The 22743-nt window shown below is 35.0% G+C and overlaps 2 protein-coding genes across 2 annotated transcripts; one reads left to right on the top strand and one right to left on the bottom strand.

Moving 5' to 3' along the window:
• Positions 1 to 128: 128 nt before the first annotated feature.
• On the bottom strand, positions 129 to 16933 carry LOC131938718 (uncharacterized). The gene is made up of 7 exons (XM_059296849.1): positions 16762 to 16933; positions 2918 to 3037; positions 2464 to 2511; positions 1787 to 1859; positions 1468 to 1493; positions 1083 to 1109; positions 129 to 873 (listed from the first exon to the last, which is right to left on the bottom strand). The coding sequence occupies exons 1-7, from the start codon at positions 16885 to 16887 to the stop codon at positions 679 to 681; spliced, it is 615 nt and encodes a 204-aa protein (XP_059152832.1). The 5' UTR covers positions 16888 to 16933; the 3' UTR covers positions 129 to 678.
• Positions 3084 to 9077, top strand: LOC131938719 (uncharacterized). The gene is made up of 5 exons (XM_059296850.1): positions 3084 to 3308; positions 5701 to 5831; positions 6273 to 6320; positions 6497 to 6607; positions 6998 to 9077. Exons 2-5 carry the CDS (start codon positions 5703 to 5705, stop codon positions 7109 to 7111), a joined length of 402 nt encoding a protein of 133 aa, XP_059152833.1. The 5' UTR covers positions 3084 to 3308; positions 5701 to 5702; the 3' UTR covers positions 7112 to 9077.
• Positions 16934 to 22743: the final 5810 nt, after the last annotated feature.

Below are 22743 nucleotides of genomic sequence, written 5' to 3'. Positions count from 1 at the left end.
TTTAATTTTAAAAAGTATGATGGTCTAATAAAACAAAATAACACTTTGCCCATATCTGCCAATTAAAATAGTAATTAATTGTCAAAACAATTGCACAAAAATAATAAAAATTAGGCCCAATCTTTTGATGCATATTTTTTTATTCACAGCAAAAATGATTTAAATTAATATAAAATAGTTTTGATTTAGTTGTAATTCTTAACTCAAGACATTTTAAAAATGATAAAAAATAACATACACTGAACTAGAAAATTATATGGTAGAAATTGTATGATTACACCTAAAAACATGGAATTTTTCACCTCATTTCTGCTAAAGCACTGCAAAATGGAATATGGCAAATAATATGTAAAACAATAAACAGGGTCTTTTAGTCAAATGAGCTTCTAATGGACAAATAAAATAAGGGCTGTCTGACAAAGTAAAAGAAGTTAATTAATGCTTATTTACATTTTTAAGCTGGTATGTAACATCTTTGGATTATGAATTTTAAATATAAAGAAAAAGATCATATTTAAGATACATTTTCTAATAAAATTTAGAATTGCATTTTTTTTCATCTGTAAGAAATTATTTAAATAAATAAAAATTGTAAATATTGCACAATGCATAAGCACTAATACTGTTATGAAAGGCATGTTTTGGTAGTTGCCAGTGTGCACACTAACAGTGCAACTGCTATTGTTTGATAAGATTTTGAAAAGCCTGGCGTGTTGATGGAGGCAACATGGTGGTCCAGTTCAATGTGTGTGGTGAGGGTGTTGTTGTCATTGCTGGAGGTGGCTCCTCTTTGAATACAAATACATCAGTGCTTATACACTGAAAAAAAATCACCACGGCAACCAAGATGACAAACCAGTATTTTTCACTGCCCTGTATACAGAAAAAAAGAAAAACAGATTTTTTAATTTAAGAAAAAACAAAAAACAACTGACTGTATATTTATAGGCTGTTTCAGAATAAATAAGGGTGTTCAAATATCTCTGTTAACATTTGTAACACATATGAATAACACAAACACACTGTTTAAAATTTTAAATATTATAAGCTTATTTTAACAGTGTACTAATACTTCTACATACCAAATCACCACTTTTGTACCACCAGTTCTATAAGAATTTGATAAAAAAATTAAATAAATAAAGATGCAAAAAAATCCCATATGAACTATTTATAATGCTATGTTGTAGCTAAATAACGGCAGTGCCTTTTATTTATTCTCTGTAAATGTAAAGTAAATATCACTATAAATGGTATAATTTATTTCCAGCACATTCTTAATCTTAATTTTGTATGAAAATAATATATGACTTTTCAACCCACTAAAATCTTTTAAGCCAGGAGAGTATATATCCATAACTATTTTTTAACTGGAATTTTTAATTGGGGTTGCCTTATATGTCTAGTTGAATTACACACCCCATTGTAGTATATGCTGGAAAATATTGAAATTTTAAAAAAACTTACCACTACTCCACAAACGATAGCACTTACTGTAAAGAAAAAAAAATGACAAAGGTTTGTAGGCAATTAATAACTAGATGTCTAAATAGTGCGCAATACATTCTTTCTGGTTTTGTTAATTCTTTTAAAAATTAAAGTGATAAAACAAAGAAGAAGTGTAAAATTTGTGAAAAGATTTACAGGAAAAGTTTTGCTCAGTAATATAATTTCCATCAAAGTTGCTAAAGCACATGCAGATAAAGATACTTGAATGGAAATTGCCGTGTCAGCTCAGAGAAAAACTTACTAAGACTTGCAGATCTTTCAGTTATATTGTACTTACTTATCAAGTTGCAAACCAACAAATAGAATGAGCCATTTTTATGTCCTTGCACGAAACATAGAATAACAGCTATCTGTGAAAAGAGGTAATAATAAGTGAAGGCCGACTATATATATTTTTATATTTTTAAAAATATTTTTTTCTGGACAAAGGGAAACGACTCAATTAATATTTTAGACAAAATCATACCAAGTTTGGTTGTATCCCCTAAGGAAAAAAATAATGTAGACAATGGAGGGGAGGTCAACCAAAGTGTGACGTTTTGTGACGATGGGGGAGGGCAGGGGTAGGGGTCGAATGGCAGCTGAAACTTGGCAAAAAAAAGTGTGACTGTTTATAATTAAACAAGTGATGAATTCAATTGCGCCATTGATCATACAACATATTGACCTATAGACATTTTTTCCAGGGGGGACAGGAAGACGACACACACACTGGTTAACATATATATTTTCTAGAACTGAACTTAACCCTGCATAGTATTAGTATATAGCCCATAAAAATGTTAAGTACCGGTTTAATACTAGTTATAGGAGTTGATGGAATGGATAAGACTGATTAAGAAGAAGTGTCACTGATACTCTTGGTTTCAAATAAAGAGTTGGCTTATACACAAAAAAAAAATACTAGTATATAGGGTCTATTTAAATTATATTTAAATTAGTAAGCCTACTTACAACCATCATGCATAGAGTAGCAACATTGATCAGCCTTACAATCCATACCTGAAAGTAATAGTCGAAGGGAGGTAACCATACAAAATTATAGCGGAAAAACTCCAAATCATAAGCCGGTAATAATAATTTTTAGATCCAGAATTTTAATAAAAACTTACTAGCTCCAGATCTAGATTTAAAATCGTTTCGATCTAATCTAGATACTTGAAAAATGTAAACAAAGCTATTTATTACTAGATCTAGATCTGATCTAAAATCTAATTAAACTATCGAAGTTAAAATTTATTAATTTAAGTTATTTTTAGACGTGCGCGTATCTAGAAGTAGATCTAGATCTAGTTTTAGCCATCACTTTTTATTTATATACAAAAACAAAAGTTTATAAATCTAGATCTAGTATTTTCAATATTAATATTTTTCTGTTATTATTACTTAATTTTAAATGACGACATACTAATTTTGGTGTTAATTCGTGGTAAATAGCACCTGTATCTGTAGCAGTCACTTGCGGGGAGGACATTTCCAAATCATATGATTCTATTGAAGTCAAGAGAGTAAACTCGTATCTGATTTGCTGTTATTTTTAGAATAAAATAGTAAGCCAATAAAATTGCTGTTGACAAAACATTAAGCATGTGACACAAAATGTTTATGCTTGACTCGGCAACACCGTCATTTATGCAATCTACAATCTAAACTAAATACTGTACACTGTACATATTACTAGTATACAACATATTAACATAACCATTAGATCAAGATCCCATTAAAGATTCTTTTCAGTACAAGATCTAGATCTAGATCTATCGTCTATCTGTCGGCAAAATAAACTACAAATAGGCAAGGTAACTAAAAAAACTATTCAGTCAAGTCACAAGTCAGTAGTAACAGTAATTTAGTTATTTACTATTTACTATTATTTAGTATTTAATTGTAATTTGTAATTGTAACAGTAACAGCATAGACCCATACATACTATAGACATTACATATCATATACTGTCATATAGGCATAGTGAGTATACAACTACTAACTACTAGACCTCTAGATCTAGACTTAACTAGAAATTTAGTCTTGTACTTGTTGAGGGATAGTGAATTGGGTAGGCTACATACATATTACTTAGTCCATACATAATAATAACGAAGTGACTACTCGGAAGAAGATTTTTCTCCCCAACGTCTCCACTTAGTCGGCAAAAGATAGCTCTGCGCATGTGCAGTGACCTATGGCTAGGGTTAGGGCTAGAATGAGGGTTAGGGGTAGGATTAGGGTTAGGGATAGGATTAGGACTAGGGTTAGGGATAGGATTAGGGTTAGGGTTAGGATTAGAGATAGGATTAGGGTTGGTGTTAGGGTTCTGCGGTTGTAAACACACGCATGCACAGTACCATAGAAAACATCGCCGCGAAGGCAAGTCGTAGTTTCTCTCCATTGCGCATGCGTATCTTATTCCGGCTATCATCGGCCTAATAATAAATTAGTCTAGGCCATAGGCCTGTATTAAATTTAAAACTAGATCTAGAATCTAGGCCTATTATTTTGGTAATCTATCGTTTTAGGTTGATCTACGTAAAATCGCCCGCGACTAGTAATGTGAAAAACAGGTGACTCCTTAAATTTTAATAATTTGGCCTATTTCACATTTATAGGAGGATTTTAGTTTAGAAAATTATAAAAATGTTTCAAAGTTTCATTTATGTAGATCTACCTGTTTTTTAACAACTGAATTAAAACTTTTCAGTAATAAATGAAGGCTAGCGATGTTTCCAACAGATGCTACCATGCTCATTTACTATAGCAGCCATCTTTTTTTTTATTGTAAACTTATAGCGCAAGATTCAGGGGAAGCCACTCTAACTACAGATGGCCGCTTTTTATATAGCGAATTCTGCTCGCAAACACTGCTGTTTAAAGTTAATTTCTTGCCTTTATTGATATATTTAGCCGTTGATATAGACTAGGTTTATTATTCATTTATCTATAATATTTGACACAAATATATCACAATATACTTCTATTAAAGCCTTGACAATGAGGTAACTTTTTCATACATTACTAGCCGCAGGCAATTTACGTACCTAAAATGATAGATTACCTTTATTTTTTACTATAGGAAGGTAGAATTGAATTATGGAATTTGTAAATTAAAATGTTCTGTTATTTCAAATACACTATTAAGTTCCTAACCCCTTAAGAGAACATTTGACACCATATTTAAATATCTAGCTTACTCAGTGGCAGAGAAAAGAGAGAATTTTAAAATTATCCTAGAATGGAAAATGAAAGCCAAAACCATGTTCTTGCCCCCCAGCCGGCATAACAGGACGTCGTGAACTTGTGTACACAAGTTTTTAATTGCCGCCATGGTATACATTACAAATTCTACTCTACATGTTATTCATACCATTTTATGAATAATGAACCCTTGCATAAATCAAATGACCATAATACCAGTCATTATGGTCTATGTATGTTGTGACTTGTGATTAGTTTTTTGATCCTTTACTTTTACTGAAGTAAATTGGTAAATCCAACATCCAGCTTTAGCTTTATGGTTGACCCCTATGTTAGGCACCTCATGTCGAAGGTTATGGTAGCAACTTGACTGGGTGTTTGGGTGTATTTAGTATGTTTGATGTGTTTTTTGTAGTTTTGTCTGTTTAGGTGTAGTTTTGTGTGATTGTAGTGAATTTATATGTTTCTCTTATTTAAAGTTTTTGAACGGTTCCACTTTTTTTATGTAAGTAAAATTTACAGGCTGATTATTTTTTTGTTTTTAGTGTTAGACTAAGGTTAGAAGTTTAACCAGTCTGGGTTTATCTAGACTTGCACAGTCACATAGTAAGATAGTCCTAGGGGTAGAATTAGAATTTGGGTTTTATACACCCCCCCCCTTGCTAGGGCTTACATTTATGTATGACACCCCCCCCCCCCCCTCAACAAAATACTTCAAACTGTCCAAATGTTGTCACAAAATATTTTACGTTAGATTCTAGTAAAACAAAAACAATTTTTTTTTTCACATGTAGGCCTATGTATGTGTGTTTGTTATTATGCTAAGAAAGTGTGCATTTTATAGTAATGACCAATACTGTAACTTGTATCAATTGCTCAGGTAACTCCCTACAATATGTAAGACCTTAGAACTTAATAAGACTCATTTATCATCTGGATTTAGTCTCCCCCTTATAAGGTTTGTAATTGTGTGCTCAAAAGATGTTTTTAATTTCTCAGAAATGGCAGATAGCAGAACACCAATATTGTCTGGAGTCAGACCAGTGCCGCCCCCTGTTGCCAACAGTGCAGATGGTGCTGCCACCACTGAGTACGCTGTCTACCATGATAGTGCTCAGTCTCCAACATCTGTACGTTTTTATTATCTTTTCTGTTTTTTTGTTGGTAACACAGTTTGTTGTGTATTCACTTTGTTAAAATAGCTCTCACCATTATTATTTCATTTTATATTTACACTTGAAAATGTACTCTGTTCAATTTACTTGAAAGATATTACTTTGTAAAATATATACCTGATGAGCTTTAGTGTTTTCGCATTAAAGCCAAAAAAAAAAGAACCAATGTTTTTCTCTAGGGCTTTTAGACATTCCTCTTTCTTTACTTCAGACATTCCTCTTTCTTTACCTTAGAAATTCCTATTTTTTTACTTCAGACATTCCTATTTCTTTACTTCAGTCATTCATATTCCTTTACTTCAGACATTCCTGCTTCTTTAGTGGTCTGATGTTTACAGTTTTATTATAGATTCAGTGAACTAAAATATTTATGTCAATTGTTGTTTCAAATTGCAGAGGTTAATTCAAGTCTTGTTTGTAGGATTGGTGGTTGTCATGGCATTGGTAAGCAACAAACAATCTGATTTTAAACTCTTGGCTCTCAACTTTAGACCTAAAAGCCTCAAGAGATTTTTAGGCCCTTAATAATTCAATTAGTTCTTGGTTTAAAATTCTCAGATTGTGTGATTAAAAATGTTTTATTGTTTTAAGTGATATAAACTGATGTGTCAATTCCCTAGGTCAGCATATGTTTGTCAATATATCGAGGTGTTGACGTTGATGCCAATGGTGGCATGTACTTTATGCTGGGCATCAGTCTGGTTGGGTTTGCTGTTGTGGAGATTATAATGGTGAGTATGACAGTGGTAGCAGTCAAATAAGGTTTAGTCTTGGGACACAGCACATGAATGTCAATAGTGCTTGTACACTACCTTTCCACCTAATTTAGTGTGATTAATGCTGAGATTAATACCTAGATCAAAGTTTAAAGTAGCTGGTAAAAAGTAGAGATATGAACCAGGTATTAGTAAAAGTGTTAGAAAATTGTACACATTTTCTTCAACTTTAGCTGGATATGTTAAAATATATTTAGGACCTAATTTAATTTGAGTGAAAATTTATTCTAAATTTTTTCATAAAGCCAGATCACTTTTGTTAGTAGTTTGAGCATTTAATAATTAAGAAGTTTGTTCATTAATTTCACACAGAGATAACTCTGGTATCTATTTCTCTATATCTAGATCATATTCACCAGACGAGGAGATCTTCCCAAAGGCAAAACCTGGTTCCTTTACTTTGTCGGATTTTGTGTAATGCTTGAGTCCATATTTACAGATGTTCTGTTGTTTCAGTAGAACTTAGCAAAGGTTTCTTATACTGTCATTTTGTTGGAGTGAATAAATTTTAATCTTAGATAGCTTGTGATATTCATCCCCGTAAGTTCTTTTAAAAACATTAATTTTGCTGTGAAACAAAAATACACACTATCTTTCTGTTAATTTAAATCTACATCAATTATAAAAAAATTACATGATTAAAAAATGTATTTCATTCCATTTGTTTTCAATTAATAAGATTTTGAAATCAAAGCATTTATTAGTTACATGATTAAGTATTAATAGACATTAAGTGAAAATACTGACCTTGATTTATGCCTGTTATGATGTTGATTCAAAACCATAAAATATCAGAAGCTCAACTGTATTTTTAATTTATGTCCTTTGTTTTTAGCAGTAGATATCAGTAAAATAATAATTATTTTTGGTACTAAATGAGATAAAGTATTGTACTTGTGAAAATTGGGATAGGAATGGTGTTATTCTTCCTAAGTCCATACCCTCAGGTCTAATTAAATTTAAAAAAAAAATTAATGAATTTTTTTGCCATTTGTACTTTTCCAAAATAAGGATGTATTGAAAAAAGTTCACTGTCTTCTCATAAATCACCTTGCCTACAAGCCCTACCCAGGCTGTAAAACCAAAACATTAAGTCAACCGTTGGTGCTGTCAGTCAGAGATTTTATTCAAGTCCACTTATATGATTTGCTGTTATTTTTAGAATGAAAAAGTAAGACAATATCTTTATATATCATGAGCTAGCCACTTTGTGTTTTAGCACAAATAATTAAAGAAAAAGGTTCTGATTTTAAAAGGTGGCTTATGTAAATAGCAAATGCAGCAGTGTCACAATAAGCAATCAAATACATTAATTTAAATTTTTTTAATTTGTTGTAAGTTTTTAAAAATGTTAAATTAGTTAAGTTTAAAAAAAAAATGGTGAAAATTTAGTAATGATATAGTGCTCCTTTATTTTTCTATAAAAGTTTTTTTTATATTGAACTAAGCTTTATGGTTTCTATGGTGTAAATTTTTGTTATATTTTAAAATTAATATTATGTTTTAGTTTCAGTACAAGTGTCTACTTAAAGTGTGTGCAATAATTATAAACTCCATTTTTCTCTTGATGCAACTTATATTTTCCTATTATGTGTTGATTGCTCATTAATCTGATTAAAATTTTACTTAGTATCTGGTGATTTGATGTATGTTAGTTAGAATCTGTTAATACTTTGCAAGCAAAAAAAACCCAGCTGTTTTTAAAACTTTATTTTTTTTCAAATTGACTTTTAATTAATTAATCTTGGGATTTTGGTATATTTTTAATTATGTTAGAGGCAGCTCCTAAAATCTGTTTACTTACCTTGAAAGTACTGAAGAAATGTATTCTTGTAAATGTATTATATTTACCTGTGAACTTTCATGTAAAATTGATGTATATTTTATTGCTGTTTGTTGTTTTAGTCATAGTCACCATTCTGACACATTCTATACCAAGTGCCTTAACTCTGTGAGTTTGAAAGGAAGTGCTATACCTTGGAGTATATATTCTATGTCTGTAGTTTTTGGATCTAGTAAATTAGAGAAACAAAATGTTGTACTGATTTAATTGTTACAGATTCTGCCATAGATAATAGAGCTGGTTTTTAAAGACCGATTCGTCCCTGTGAAATCTTTAAAATCTTTTTGATTGTGCAAGAAAATTAAATCTTTTATTTGTAATGGCGTTTGGATGCCCACAATTCCCCAGGGTCAAGACTACCCACTTGTAAAAACACCGTGGTGTATGTAGTCTATCAATCTTATTATTGTACTAGACATAGGCTTAACAAACTTGTGACTGTAGAGTTACCTAATCAGTCAACCACTTTGTTTCCTAACATACAATCCTTAATTTTTTTACCATTGTACTGCATTTATTGATACATGTGCCATACAGTCTAATAAAAAAAAGCTTTAAGAATTAAATTCTTTCTCACATTTCTGTTATGTTTCTGTTTTGAGTTCAGTTAAACATATTTTATCTGTTTAAGATTGGTGTTGTTTTTTTTAACTTGGCAATGTATCCCTACACAGATCAAGTGTTCAATAAACTGGACAGTGTGAGTGCATGATGTGAGGATAACTCTGTCAATTGGTTTCTGCTTGCTTGCTCAAACGGCCAGTGTCTCTCATTTGTTGTCTGATGGCCGTAGGCAACATTCGTAGGCGTAGGTCTAGGGCAGCAGGACAGAGGCTGATACTTCTACTAGCCTACTTTACAGCATTAAAATCATATAAAAATTAATGCTTTACACTACTTTAAAATTTAACATTCTATAAGTAAACAGTGGAAAAAGCTTACTTAAGGGAAGCAATTCGACATTTGACACAATCGTAAAATAATCTCCCTTTATTAAAAAAGGAATAGACCAACAATTAAAAAAGGTCTAACATAACAGTTAGAAGGTGGGAGGGGAAAGGATAAAGGAAAAATATATATTTAAAAAAAACAGATGATTAAATACTAGTTTTAAATACTAGTTTAAAAAAAAATTGACGTTACACTTTTGTATTTTAAAAAATAAAATGGTTATAGAAACTAAATCTTGGCCGTTAAATCGCCTTTTAAATTACTTTTTTGTAAATTAAAGAAAAAATTGACCAATGTTCTCAATGTTGACCAAGTTCAGGTTTACATTGTAGATAAAAAAAAAATCCCCACTGATAACAAAAAACATGGCGACTATTAGTTTCCTAGGTCTCGCTTCAAGATTGTCAAACACCAAGGGTAACCAAAACGCAATAGTTATACTTTTTTTTCCACTTGAAATAGAATCAAATTAAATAAAACTGTACCCATCTTTCAAAAAAAATCTAAAAATCTAAGACTACATTTCTCTTCAAGCAAGCCTACATCTTACAGTCTATCATTATCATTGTTTACGATTTTAAATAACTTAAAAATAGTTGGTGTAACGGTTCTATTATTTAAAAAAACAAAACAACGAATTTAATAAAAGATATTCACATTTGGTTTGAAAAATACAGGCTGGCAAGTGCGAAAACTAGAGGTTGGTGACCAACTTACAAGCTCTCTATACATAGACAACAGCAAAGGTTGGGGTGGCACCTCCAATCGAATAGGCCTATAGAAATTGTAAGAAAATTTGCGACAAAATTGCTAGTTAAAAAAAAAAAACAACACATACATGCGAAATGTTCTTAAAATATTTAATGCAGAAGATTTTTTGTAAAAACCGGAAATAGAGTTGAATCCTACACGCCCGGTTACCGGGAATCGCTCTAAAGTTGATCGAAAACTACGTATAGGATCTAATACTAATATATGAAATTGCGTCCACCTATTCAGGGGCGTAGCGACCCCTTTCGGCGTCCGGGGCGAGGAATCAGTTTTATCCCCCCGCCCCCCTTATTTATATTTTACTCTTGGTGAAAAAGTGCCCTCTACCCCCCGTTGGAAAGGTTGGTACCACTTTCTAAACAGTTTTTATTTTGGTGCCGCACATTTCATGTAGGAAACAGTTAACAGTGTGTACGGCCTTGTAGCCATTGATTGTGTATAGCTCAATACTTCGGCTTGAAATGAGCTCTTAATTTTTTTCCACTCCCTTTGGCACCCTCTGATGGTCGGCGCCCGGGGCGGCCGCCCCACCCGCCCATCCCCTATCTACATACCTAACTAAAATTGTAGGCCTAGTCAAGTTAAAGGTTCATACACATACACACACAAACACACAGTGCCACATACAGAGTAATAAACACACAGACAGAATTGCAAAACTGGGTTTTACCGAATCAGGAAGATGTAAAAGGCCGAGCATTGTGATAATTTCGATTGTGTGCACGATTAGATTACAACACTCCCCAACTTCCTCCTTTACCCTGTTGACGAGACAGTTAAAACCAGTCCTTTTACCTTTCCCTGCCCCACGTAAAGCCTAATAAAACAAATGGCTGGCATTTATAAAATTAATGTACCATTTACCCACGAATAAATGGACTCATGCTTTACACAAAATGGCCCGCTAAAATATTGATTGACTGATTTGTACCAGCAGACGACTGAGTGATTTATGGAGGGGTTATTTGTTACGTCTGCTGCCTTAACGTTTCATTTAGGCCACAGCACCGTGGCGTGCGAGATCTCGCAGATAGGTTCCGCGAGACTGGACGTTTGATTGGTCTTTCAAATGCCACGTGACTTTAATGTTTCCCGTCATTTGACTCGCCGATCAATATCTTGTAAAATTGATCAAGATGTGCGAAAACTAAATGGAGTGATCGATTGAAAAAAAAAACCAACGTTTTAATTGGTTGTGCAACATGTCTCGATGGTTCTAGAAGGTTCTAGAAGGCTCTTGAACTATTCTTAATCACTCCTGTGCAGTGTTACTTTCATAAATCTCTTAAGATCAAAGCCAATTGCCCATATCCCCCCTCCACCCCCACGGACGAAATATAAAAACAATACTAATTAAATAGAAAATATATACTCTAATCGCTGTCCGGCCCCTTCTTCCGGAAGTTTCAAGGCCCCCTCCCTCCATGAAATTGTAATCCCCCCCCCCACTATATCAGTCAGATTACATGAACCTCAGGGACGTCAAGAAACCCGGCTCTAGAAAGGCTCGAACCTGTAACCTAACCGCAAACATTGATCTCACAAACCAATCAATAACCATCGATTTTGTATAACAAAGGACAGGTTTAAAAGAGTTATAAGAACTTGAAATATGTCCAGCGACAGTCTTTGTACTGCGTCCCTGGTGATAGATGACGACACTGTTGCTATGTTAGCACGTGCTAAGATGTTCTAGAACAAAGGGCTCTAGATCTTTAGATCTTTTCTTTCACTGTGGACTCAATAGGCTTTTCTTTGCCTACAAGTAATTGTTACATTATCCGGTGGTTAGTAATACACGATGAGGGCGTTGTTATATGTAAAAAAAATGCATCGTGGAAAAAGGTGAAAATGGTGCGGTTACACATAAAATATGTCACGATATAGGCAAAAGACTTGATACACATAAAATATATCTAACGATATAGGCAAGATATAAAATAAGATATATTACGTAGCCGACCAGATATTTGTTACGTATGAAACTGTATGTATGGCATAGGCTACTACATATGTCACATAACATAGACTAGAGTTTTGTTATTCGTAAAATATTTGACATAATGTAAGTCCAAGATTTATATTCAGATAGATGAAGACAGATTAAGTAGGGTTAAAAAAAATGCGACTCATAAAACTACACCGTAGTGTGCCAGTTAGTGACTACCAGTTAGACTTTTAGTTATATTCTTTTAATATTTCTGTCTTACTACTCGATTGACTAGTAAGTAGTTTAGAATTCCCAAAGTGAGGCTGGAAATTTCAAGTGACATAGATCTATTTGTTTTTACTTTCTCGTATATACGAAGTATAGAGAAAGTCTTGTAATCGTGCAAAAAAAAAAAAAATCGAGATTTTTACAAATCTCGACGTTTTACACCTCACTGATACGGAAAAACATAATTTTGCAATCTTGTCCGTATGTCTGTGTGTCTGTCTGTGTGTGTGTGTGTGTGTCCGTGTGTAAACACGATAACTTGAGTACCGTTACAGCTAGGTTGATGAAATTTCATATATAAGTATTTTATCAAAATCGTAGATCCTTATCAACTTTTGAGCGATTTCCGATAACCGGAAGTGGTACTTTATATCTATTTTGAATTTTTCAAAAGCCTATAACTTGAGTACTATTTCAGATAGATAAATGAAATTTCACATGTAAGTAAAAGATCTAATTCTCTACCTTCGTTTAAATTTTGAGTAATTTCCGTTGACCGGAAGTAGTAATTTACGCTACTTCCGATTTAAATTTTTAAAGTACTAATAATATTGCGCACTATTGTGCACTTTTTTATTTGGCGTTCACTTGGTGTGCAATTCTTTTGTCTACGAGATTTTATTCTATTTTTAAAACTTTAAGTATTTAAAATGGATTAAAAATCATGTCTATAGCCCGAGTTCCCATCCCCTGTTATTTTATATAAAAATCTGCGAGAAAGTTTTGGGGAGATCACTCCCGGTTTATTTCTATTTGCAGCGTGAATAGAACAGACGCCAGGTTTAAGGTCTAGCTTTTCGTTATTTTTACCGCAACTACATTAACGTTTTGTAAAACATGACTGGTTGATTTAAAAATAAAGTTGGAGTGATGTCCCCTAAACTTTCTCGAATGTTCTTATATAACACTACGGGGGATGGCAATCAATTTTTAATTACCTAAGCTTTTTAAAATAGAATAGCATCTCGTAGAAAAAAGAATTGCCCACCAATTGAACATCAAACCATGTGTGTATAATAGTGTGAAATATTATTCTTTTATAAATTCATATGCTTTTATATTTTTGAAAAATCGGAATAGCGTAAAGTACTACTTCCGGTCACCGGAAATTACTCAAAATTCCGGAAATCGTTGAAAGGTTGATACAGAACTACAGAATTGATGTAATACTTATATATGAAATTTCATTAACCTAGCTTTAACTGTAATCAAGTTATAGTGTTCGCAGACACACAGACATACACACAGACAGACAGACAAGTTTGCAAAATTAAGTTTTTCCGATTCAATGAATCGTAAAATGCGGAGATTTTGATAAATCTGCATTTATTATTTTTGTCCGATTAAAATAAGTCCCCTATGATGAAGTACTGAGGTGTAAAACGATGAAAACTGTCAAAATTTCACGTGATTTTTGTGCACGATTACTATACTCCCTCTATACTCTGTATACGAGAAAGTAAAAATTACTTTCTTGAAAGTTAGCTAAAGTTAGTTTATACAATAATGTGTATGGGTCAAATTTGTAATGGTACAATGCATACGTTTTTCCTCCAGTCAACAAAGCGAATCAATATTTAAATAATTATTTTAGAACACAAAAGTTTTCCATTACAGGCAGTGAAAACAAGAAAATCAATTATAACATCTTATGGCTAAAAATATCAATTGAAAATTATTGATAATCAATATATTTTAGGCCGTATTTTTTTCTTTTTTTTTTACTTATCTACATTTAGATCATCCAATTCTGACAAACATTAAAAGAAGGAAAATATAAATATCAACGAAGATTTTTTATTTTTCGACACATAAACAACATAGCGCAAAACTGGGTAATGTATAAATAGGAAAAGGCCGACGTGATCGGATGGTAGAATTCACGACCACTAACCGGCAAGTCTCGAGTTCGGATCCCGAGCGATATTCCATACAGAGTTTCTTCCAGGCATCTCTTCGGGGAGGGGGTGGGAACGGCGAAAAAAGTCTACCGCGCCCCGAACGAAATGGAATTTATATAGAAAATATATACTTTAAACAGTGTCCGCCCCCAGTCGGCCCCCGGAAAATTTTAGACCGCCCCCACCCCTTCACCGGAAAGGTCAAGTCCCCCCCCCCCCACCCCCCGGAGAAAATAGTCTGGAAGAAACACCGATTCCATAGGACTTCTCTGAGTTCACCCAGCTTTGATGGGTACCTGACGTTTGTGAAGTATAGGTGGCTTAGTGCTGACCACACTATCCGCATGTATGTCGAGGTCATTGAAACAGATGGGCTCTATCTTATCTGTCGCAGGCGTCTTGTTATAAACTAAATGTTTTCATCGGTTTATGAAATTCGTATCAGTTGCCCAAAGTATGCTCTTGCTTTAGTAAGTTTTAGAGATTGTGGTACAAACGATTTAGAACACAACTATTGCCAGTGACTTTAGAAATTTGGGTTTTCTGTAAATAATTTCGGTGCTATTTTCACTTTCTATTTAACTGTCTTTATTTCCGGTTTTCAGGGGAAATAACAAATGCCATCGATTGCACAGTACCAAACAACTGAGTTCAAATGACTTTCTCTCGTCTTTATGTGAAAGAAACGTGTTGAAATCAATACAAGAAAGCTATAGAGATCAATAAGGATATTGATTTTATGTCCTTTTGTTCATACAATTCGATCTAGTTCTTTTTATTTTCAAAATGGGTATCCAGGTTGACTTAACACACGTGTGAACATTTAAAAGACATGACTAATACTGGACAGTTTACAATGTGAACATTTAAAAGACATGACTAATACTGGACAGTTTACAATGTGAACATGTAAAAGACATAAGTAATTCTGGACAGTTTACAACGTGAACATGTAAAGACATGACTAATATTGGCAGTTTACAATGTGAACATTTAAAAGACATGTCTAAAACTGGACAGTTTACAATGTGAACATTTAAAAGACATGACTAATACTGGACAGTTTACAATGTGAACATGTAAAAGACATGACTAATACTGGACAGTTTACAATGTGAACATGTAAAGACATGACTAATACTGGACAGTTTACAATGTGAACATGTAAAAGACATGACTAATACTGGACAGTTTACAATGTGAACAAATAAGTGTTGGCCTTTATGATGAAATGCCATTATTGACATATGTAGAATCCAACGAAATTTTATAACTTTTCAACAAAATGTGAAATAATAAACCGGGTGTGATCTCCCCTTTGAGTAATTTCTGTTGACCGAAAGTAGTAATTTACGCAATTTCCAATTTCTCAAAAAACGCATGTAAATTTATAAAGTACTAATAATATTCCGCACTATTATGCACATTTTGTTTTGGCGTTCGCTTGGTGCGCAGTTCTTTTTTCTACGAGATTCTATTCTATTTTTAAAAAGTTTAAGTAATTAAAAATCATGTCTATTTTCCGAGTTGTCATCCCACGTAGTGTTATATAAGGATATTCGAGAAAGTTTAGGGGAGATCACTCCCGGTTTATTATTTTTTTATATTGAAAATCAACTTGCTGGACAAAGCTATTTATTTAGTGGGGATACTTGTGTGGTTGGGAAGAAAGTGGGTGACTGAACTTTTTGATTGGGTGACTGAACGTTTTGATTGGGTGACTGAACGTTTTGATTGGGTGACTGAACTTGTCGATATAGTGGGTGACTGATCTTGTCGATATAGTGGGTGACTGATCTTGTCGATATAGTGGGTGTTGAACTTGTTGATATAGTGGGTGACTGAACTTGTCGATTGGCTGATATAACTTGTCAATGTATTGGGTGACTGAACTTGTCAATATAGTGGGTGACTGAACTTGTTGATTGGGTGACTGATCTTGTCGATATAGTGGGTGACTGATCTTGTCGATATAGTGGGTGTTGAACTTGTTGATATAGTGGGTGACTGAACTTGTCGATTGGCTGACTGAACTTGTCAATATATTGGGTGGCTGAACTTGTCGATATAGTGGGTGACTGAACTTGTCGATATATTGGGTGACTGAACTTGTCGATATAGTGGGTGACAACTTGTAAAATCGGTCCACTAAACTTGTCGATATAGTGGGTGACTGAACTTGTCGATATAGTGGGTTACTGAACTTGTCGATATAGTGGGTGACTGGACTTGTCGATATAGTGGGTGTCTGAACTTGTCGATTGGGTGACTGGACTTGTCGATATAGTGGGTGACTGAACTTGTCGATATAGTGGGTGACAACTTGTAAAATCGGTCCACTAAACTTGTCGATAGGGTGGGCGAGTGAACTTGTCATTAGGGTAGGTGGCTGAAGTTGTCGATAGGATTTCACAGTCCAACAAACCTTGGGCTCTAACTTGTCACGCTTGATTGGAGAACATCGTCTCGACCTAGGAAATATTTCCGTCCACGATTTCTCCAGCAATCCATAGCATTGACAATACCTATTGTTGTGTTCATTATTTCTCATTTAGTGAATGCCTGAGACCGCTCTCACATAGCGGGAGTGAGAAAAATAGTTCGGGCCAAGTTTAAATCTCACTCAACTGGGCATGTCTCAACACAGTCACGTGCGCAAACACACGCCCCAGCGCACAAATATGCTGCAAAAAAACGCGTGCGACCGTGCGTGCGCAAACACACGCACGCACAGACACACATACAAACACACACAACACGCACGCACACAAACACACACACACAGCTACCTGTTCAGCATTTCTCCATGACCCAGCCCCCCCCCCCCCACCACCAAACAACTCTTTTCAAATCTTTAGCCTTAATCAATCAGTGCTGAACGTTAATTGGCAGCGCAACATCTCCTGCCGCGTTTAAATGGCGATGCATCACAAAGGTCATTGACATCTCTAGCAGGCCAAACTCAGCTTCGCCTTTTTGCTAAACAACAAAAAAAATCGTCGAATGGTTTCTTTCCCATTTAGTCGATTATTGAATTTCTGGATCAGTTTTTGCTTGGTGCGGTTAACTCGTTTTGTCATGAAGCTTCAAAGTCTGGAATATTTCACAAGCATAAGACACTCCCCTCCCCTCTTCTCACTTAACCACCCATCAACACACATCCCCTCACCTAACCACATTCCCTCACCACCACTCACCACTCACCTAGCCACTCATTAAACACCTCCCGTCACCTCCCCTCACCTAACCACCCATTACACACCTCCCCTCACCTAACCACCCATTACACACCTCCCCTCACCTAACCACCCATTAACCATCTCCCCTCACCTAACCACCCATTAACCACCTCCCCTCACCTAACCACCCATTACACACCTCCCCTCACCTAACCACCCATTACACACCTCCCCTCACCTAACCACCCATTACACACTCCCCTCATCTAACCACCCATTACACACCTCCCCTCACCTCCCCTCACCTAACCACCCATTACACACTCCCCTCATCTAACCACCCATTAACCACCTCCCCCTCACTTAACCACCCATTAACCACCTCCACTAACCTAACCACCTCCCCCTCACTTAACCACCCATTAACCACCTCCACTAACCTAACCACCCATTAACCACCTCCCCTCACCTAACCACCCATAAGACACTTGTTCTCTCAACTGCAAGAGATATAAAAAAAAACTACCCATAAAGATCCACGATTGTTGCTGTAAAATATTGGGTTCCTCTCATTAATTTAGCATTAACACTTTTAATTGCTGTTGTAAATATCATGCAAAATCGATGGGGTTTTGTCCTTAGCACGATCGTGTTCTATTCACATGGCCAGTTTGTCGTCTAGCTAAATTCAGCAGACTGTCAGTGTGTATGTTCTTCCTACTGGTGAATTGTGTCACACAATGACCGCACCATTACACTCCCCAACTGAGATTGGGTACTCTGTAAAGCTGGGTTACCTCAGGAGCGTCATATAAACAGGGATAGGTCGTTGGAAATTGGTATCGAACGAGAGAATTTCGGATGATGAGTTATAACTTTTTCCTGGAGACCAATCTACACATAAGCTTGTGGTAATGCTAACCCAAGTTATCATCCAACCTACTTTTATATCTTCTGGCTCCACGGCCATCCCACCTACAATTTTCTATTTTCTGGCTACACAGTCAAGAACTGAATCGAAGTAGATTTTGTAAAGAGCTGTTATTGTTTTTTGTTAAAATGATCTTTCATCACAACCCATTTGATGTTGCGTGTACTATGAGCAGATCAGAATAGCAAAAATAAAATCTACTGATAAGTCAATATTATATATATATATATATATATATATATATATATATATATATATATATATATATATATATATATATATATATATATATGTATATATATATAATTTTATTTAACATCATACTAAAAAAAACCACAAGTCAATATAAATATTGTATTCAACAGCATAACCCCAACCCCCCAAAAAAAAAAAAAATTAAAAAAATAAATAAAAATAAACACACGTCAATATAATATTGAATGCAAGAGCGTACCACAAAAAAGGCCATAAGTCAATATAATATCGAATGCAAGAGCGTACCGAAAAAAGGCTTTAAGTCAATATAATATTGCAATTGGCAACATGAGATCAATTACTCCAACTTCCAAGATAGGAAACAACCATAAAATATTGCGGGAACTAAAGGGAGTTAACTACGGAATATCAATAAATGAGATTCTATAATTTCACAAAACTGCCACGCTTAGCAGGGTCTAAGCTTTGCATTTTGTTGATAATTGCAGTGATGGCCAGCAGTATTTCTTTCAGACTTTTTTCTCCGGGGGGGGGGGGGGGGGGGGGGACGAAAATTTTCAAGGGGGGAGGACGACGACACTGTTAAAAGTAAATATCTTCTATATAAATTCCATTTCGTACGGGGGGGGGGGGGGTAGACTTTCTTCGGAAGGGGAAGGGACGGGCCTCTCCCTCCCCCCGAAAAGATGCCTGAAAGAAACTCTGATGGCCAGTTGGCTCGAATATTAATTAAAAAACATGTCTCCTGCCTTCTGAAAGTCAAGAACGATAACTTCTCTTTATACCAGGCTGATAATAAATTTTTTTCTAAAAAATTGTTGGTAAAAAAAAAACGCCTGGCAGAAATGCTCAAAATCAATAATATTTCTGACAATTTGAAGTGTTTTAAAAACTGATATTTTATGCACTAAATGCAGTTTTCTTTTTCGATTACAATTTCAATAAAAGAAAAAAAATATTTCGATACTTTTCGTAGTGATCGATCTCTTCTGACGATACAATCAACTCGAATATCGATCGGCTTGCTGTTGAATGTGTGCTGTTTGTTATCAAGTATTCAGAGGATGTATTGTTGGGCGCCCCACCCCCCCCCCCCCCCCCCCCGGGCCTGGTTGTACGACATGGGTTGATGGAGGGTCATGTTTGGTTACATGCTTGTCGTTGTTGATGTCACGACAGACAGGCTCTCTGTTGTCACGTCATGCAAAGCTATCTTTAGTGTTACGTTATGCAAAGCTATCTTTAGTGTCACGCCGTACATGACTATTATTCTTGTCACGTCATGCAAAGCTATATTTAGTGTCACGTCATGCAATGATATCTTTAGTGTCACGTCATGCAAAGCTATCTTTAGTGTCACGCCGTACATGACTATTATTCTTGTCACGTCATGCAAAGCTATATTTAGTGTCATGTCATGCAATGATATCTTTAGTGTCACGTCATGCAAAGCTATCTTTAGTGTCACGCCGTACATGACTATTATTCTTGTCACGTCATGCAAAGCTATATTTAGTGTCACGTCATGCAATGATATCTTTAGTGTCACGTCATGCAAAGCTATCTTTAGTGTCACGCCGTACATGACTATTATTCTTGTCACGTCATGCAAAGCTATAGTGTCACGTCATGCAATGATATCTTTAGTGTCACGTCATGCAAAGCTATCTTTAGTGTCACGTCATGTAAAGCTATCTTTAGTGTCACGTTATGCAAAGCTATCTTTAGTGTCACGTCATGCAAAGCTATCTTTAGTGTCACGTCATGTAAAATATCTTTAGTGTCTTGTCATGTAAAGTTATCTTTAGTGTCACGTCATGTAAAGTTATCTTTAGTGTCTTGTCATGTAAAGTTATCTTTAGTGTCTTGTCATGTAAAGTTATCTTTAGTGTCACGTCATGTAAAGTTATCTTTAGTGTCTTGTCATGTAAAGCTATCTTTAGTGTCACGTCATGCCAAGCTATCAATACTGTCACGCCGTGTAAAGCTATCTTTAGTGTCACGCTATACTAGACTATCATTGTTGTCACGCCATCAAGAGTATCATTGTTGTCACGCTATACCAGATTACCATTCTTGTCACGCAATGCTAGACTATCTTTAATGTCACGGAAGTAGAAACAGGGCTGTCATATCATCTCAAACTTGACTGTCATGTCATCTCAAACTTGACGGCCATATAATCTCAAATTTGACTGTCATATCATCTCAAATTTGACTGTCATGTCATCTCAAATTTGATTGTCATGTCATCTCAAACTTGACTGTCATATCATCGCAAACTTGACTGTCATATCATCTCAAACTTGACTGTCATATCATCTCAAACTTGACTGTCATATCATCTCAAACTTGACTGTCATATCATCTCAAACTTGACTGTCATATCATCTCAAACTTGACTGTCATATCATCTCAAACTTGACTGTCATGTCACGTTTAACAGGCTGTCTGTCATGTTACACAAAGCTGTCCTATTCGGCAAGAAAAAAAACTACTAACGCAAATTTTTATTTTTAAAGTTAAAAAAAAGTTAATGGAACTTTGAAATGTAATTTAAGATGTTGCTTTGATCGAGAGCAGTGGTTCTTAACCTGGGTTCGATCTAACCCCAGGGGGTGTCAGTCTCAAGGGTCAAAACACACACCCAACTCTTGGATTCATGATCGGATATTGTCAGTGCGGACGATAGAACTAGCAGTGGTTGATGACTGCTCGAATACGACAGCACGACAGAAGAACATAGTAATAAAGTGCGTCAGATCGAAATAACACGTATAATCATCGTGATATTTCTATATCGCGGAACCCTTGACGTCACGGGTTCACCGACGTCACGAAACACATACGTCACGAATTGTGTCAACGCCACCAATACTAGCGCGTGTTCATCGTGTATGAACGTGCTGTGATGATCATACATTTATTTCTATATCGTGACCATGTAGTCGACGTATGACTGTCGTGATGGTACGTCGTTTGATTTCTATCTTAATATTTTAATACATTCATACTAACTATGTCAAGCAAAAGAAAAGTGGTCGGACGAATAGGTACAATATGGATTCACATGTATAACGGAATTTGAAGTGAGTCAGCGTGCTAACTGCATGATTTGCAATGCCAAGTTGAGCTGTTCTCGCATAACACCGAACAAACTAAGAGAATTTTTTTTAAGTTGCATAAAGATGAAAAATACAAGAACACAACGCTAACTGAATTCAATGTGAAGCTCCACATTTGAGAACTGGTGTCTGAAAATCAACAGCAGAAGTCACAATGATTTGTAGTAAATATCGATTAGTATTTTTTTTTTGAGTGAAAATTTTTTTTTAATGGTTTTTGTTCTTTGATCACAGTGATGTTGATGCACGGTTAATTTTATGCTATTTACCTGTGCTTTGACTTTTAAAAAAATCAAATTTTTTTTTTCCTATTAAGAATAGTTCGGTGAATGCACAAATGAATGAAACTGGTGTGGTTCGGTACCTCCAAAGTGTTAAGAACCACTGTTCTCTAAGTAGCATTTTTAGCTCTATGAATAATTATCATATTACAAAATGCATTCAAAACATTTTTTTCACTGAAAGAAAAAAAATGTCTCCACAAAATTGGAAGCGGTTTTTAAGTAAATAATAATAAACAAAGGTCTCAAAAAGCTTTTTTTCTTCTTTTACCCTGCTATGGTATTTAAATCTATAATCATTTCTATCAGCCTTGGTTGGGTCAGAGGTCAGCTGTGTGTGACCTCAAAGTGAAAAGATCAACAACCGTCCCATTTTCACGCTGGTGATATTTCCCGGCGTCCCCTCGTCTCACACGCGGAAGCAATAAACATTGACATGCGCGTCAGTGGCCAGAGTGCATCAATTTATCGCCCCTGTTTGACTTATTGCCCCTGCTAGAGTTCGTCTGATCTGAGAAGTCTGAACTGAACAGCTATGGTCATGAACATGATATTTAGAAGTAATTCTTTGGTTCTTCTGAAGCAACACTAAATTTAACAGTTACATCAATTTTTACTTTCACGTATACAGAGTATAGAGTAAAGAGGAAGGATTGTAATCGTGCACAAAATCAC

Source organism: Physella acuta, unplaced genomic scaffold (assembly GCF_028476545.2).
Source record: "Physella acuta isolate Inbredline_101_S28 unplaced genomic scaffold, ASM2847654v3 ptg000256l, whole genome shotgun sequence".
Taxonomy (NCBI): Eukaryota; Metazoa; Mollusca; class Gastropoda; family Physidae; genus Physella; species Physella acuta.
The sequence above is the reverse complement of the archived record's forward strand: the minus strand, read 5'-3'. Positions and strand labels throughout refer to the sequence as shown.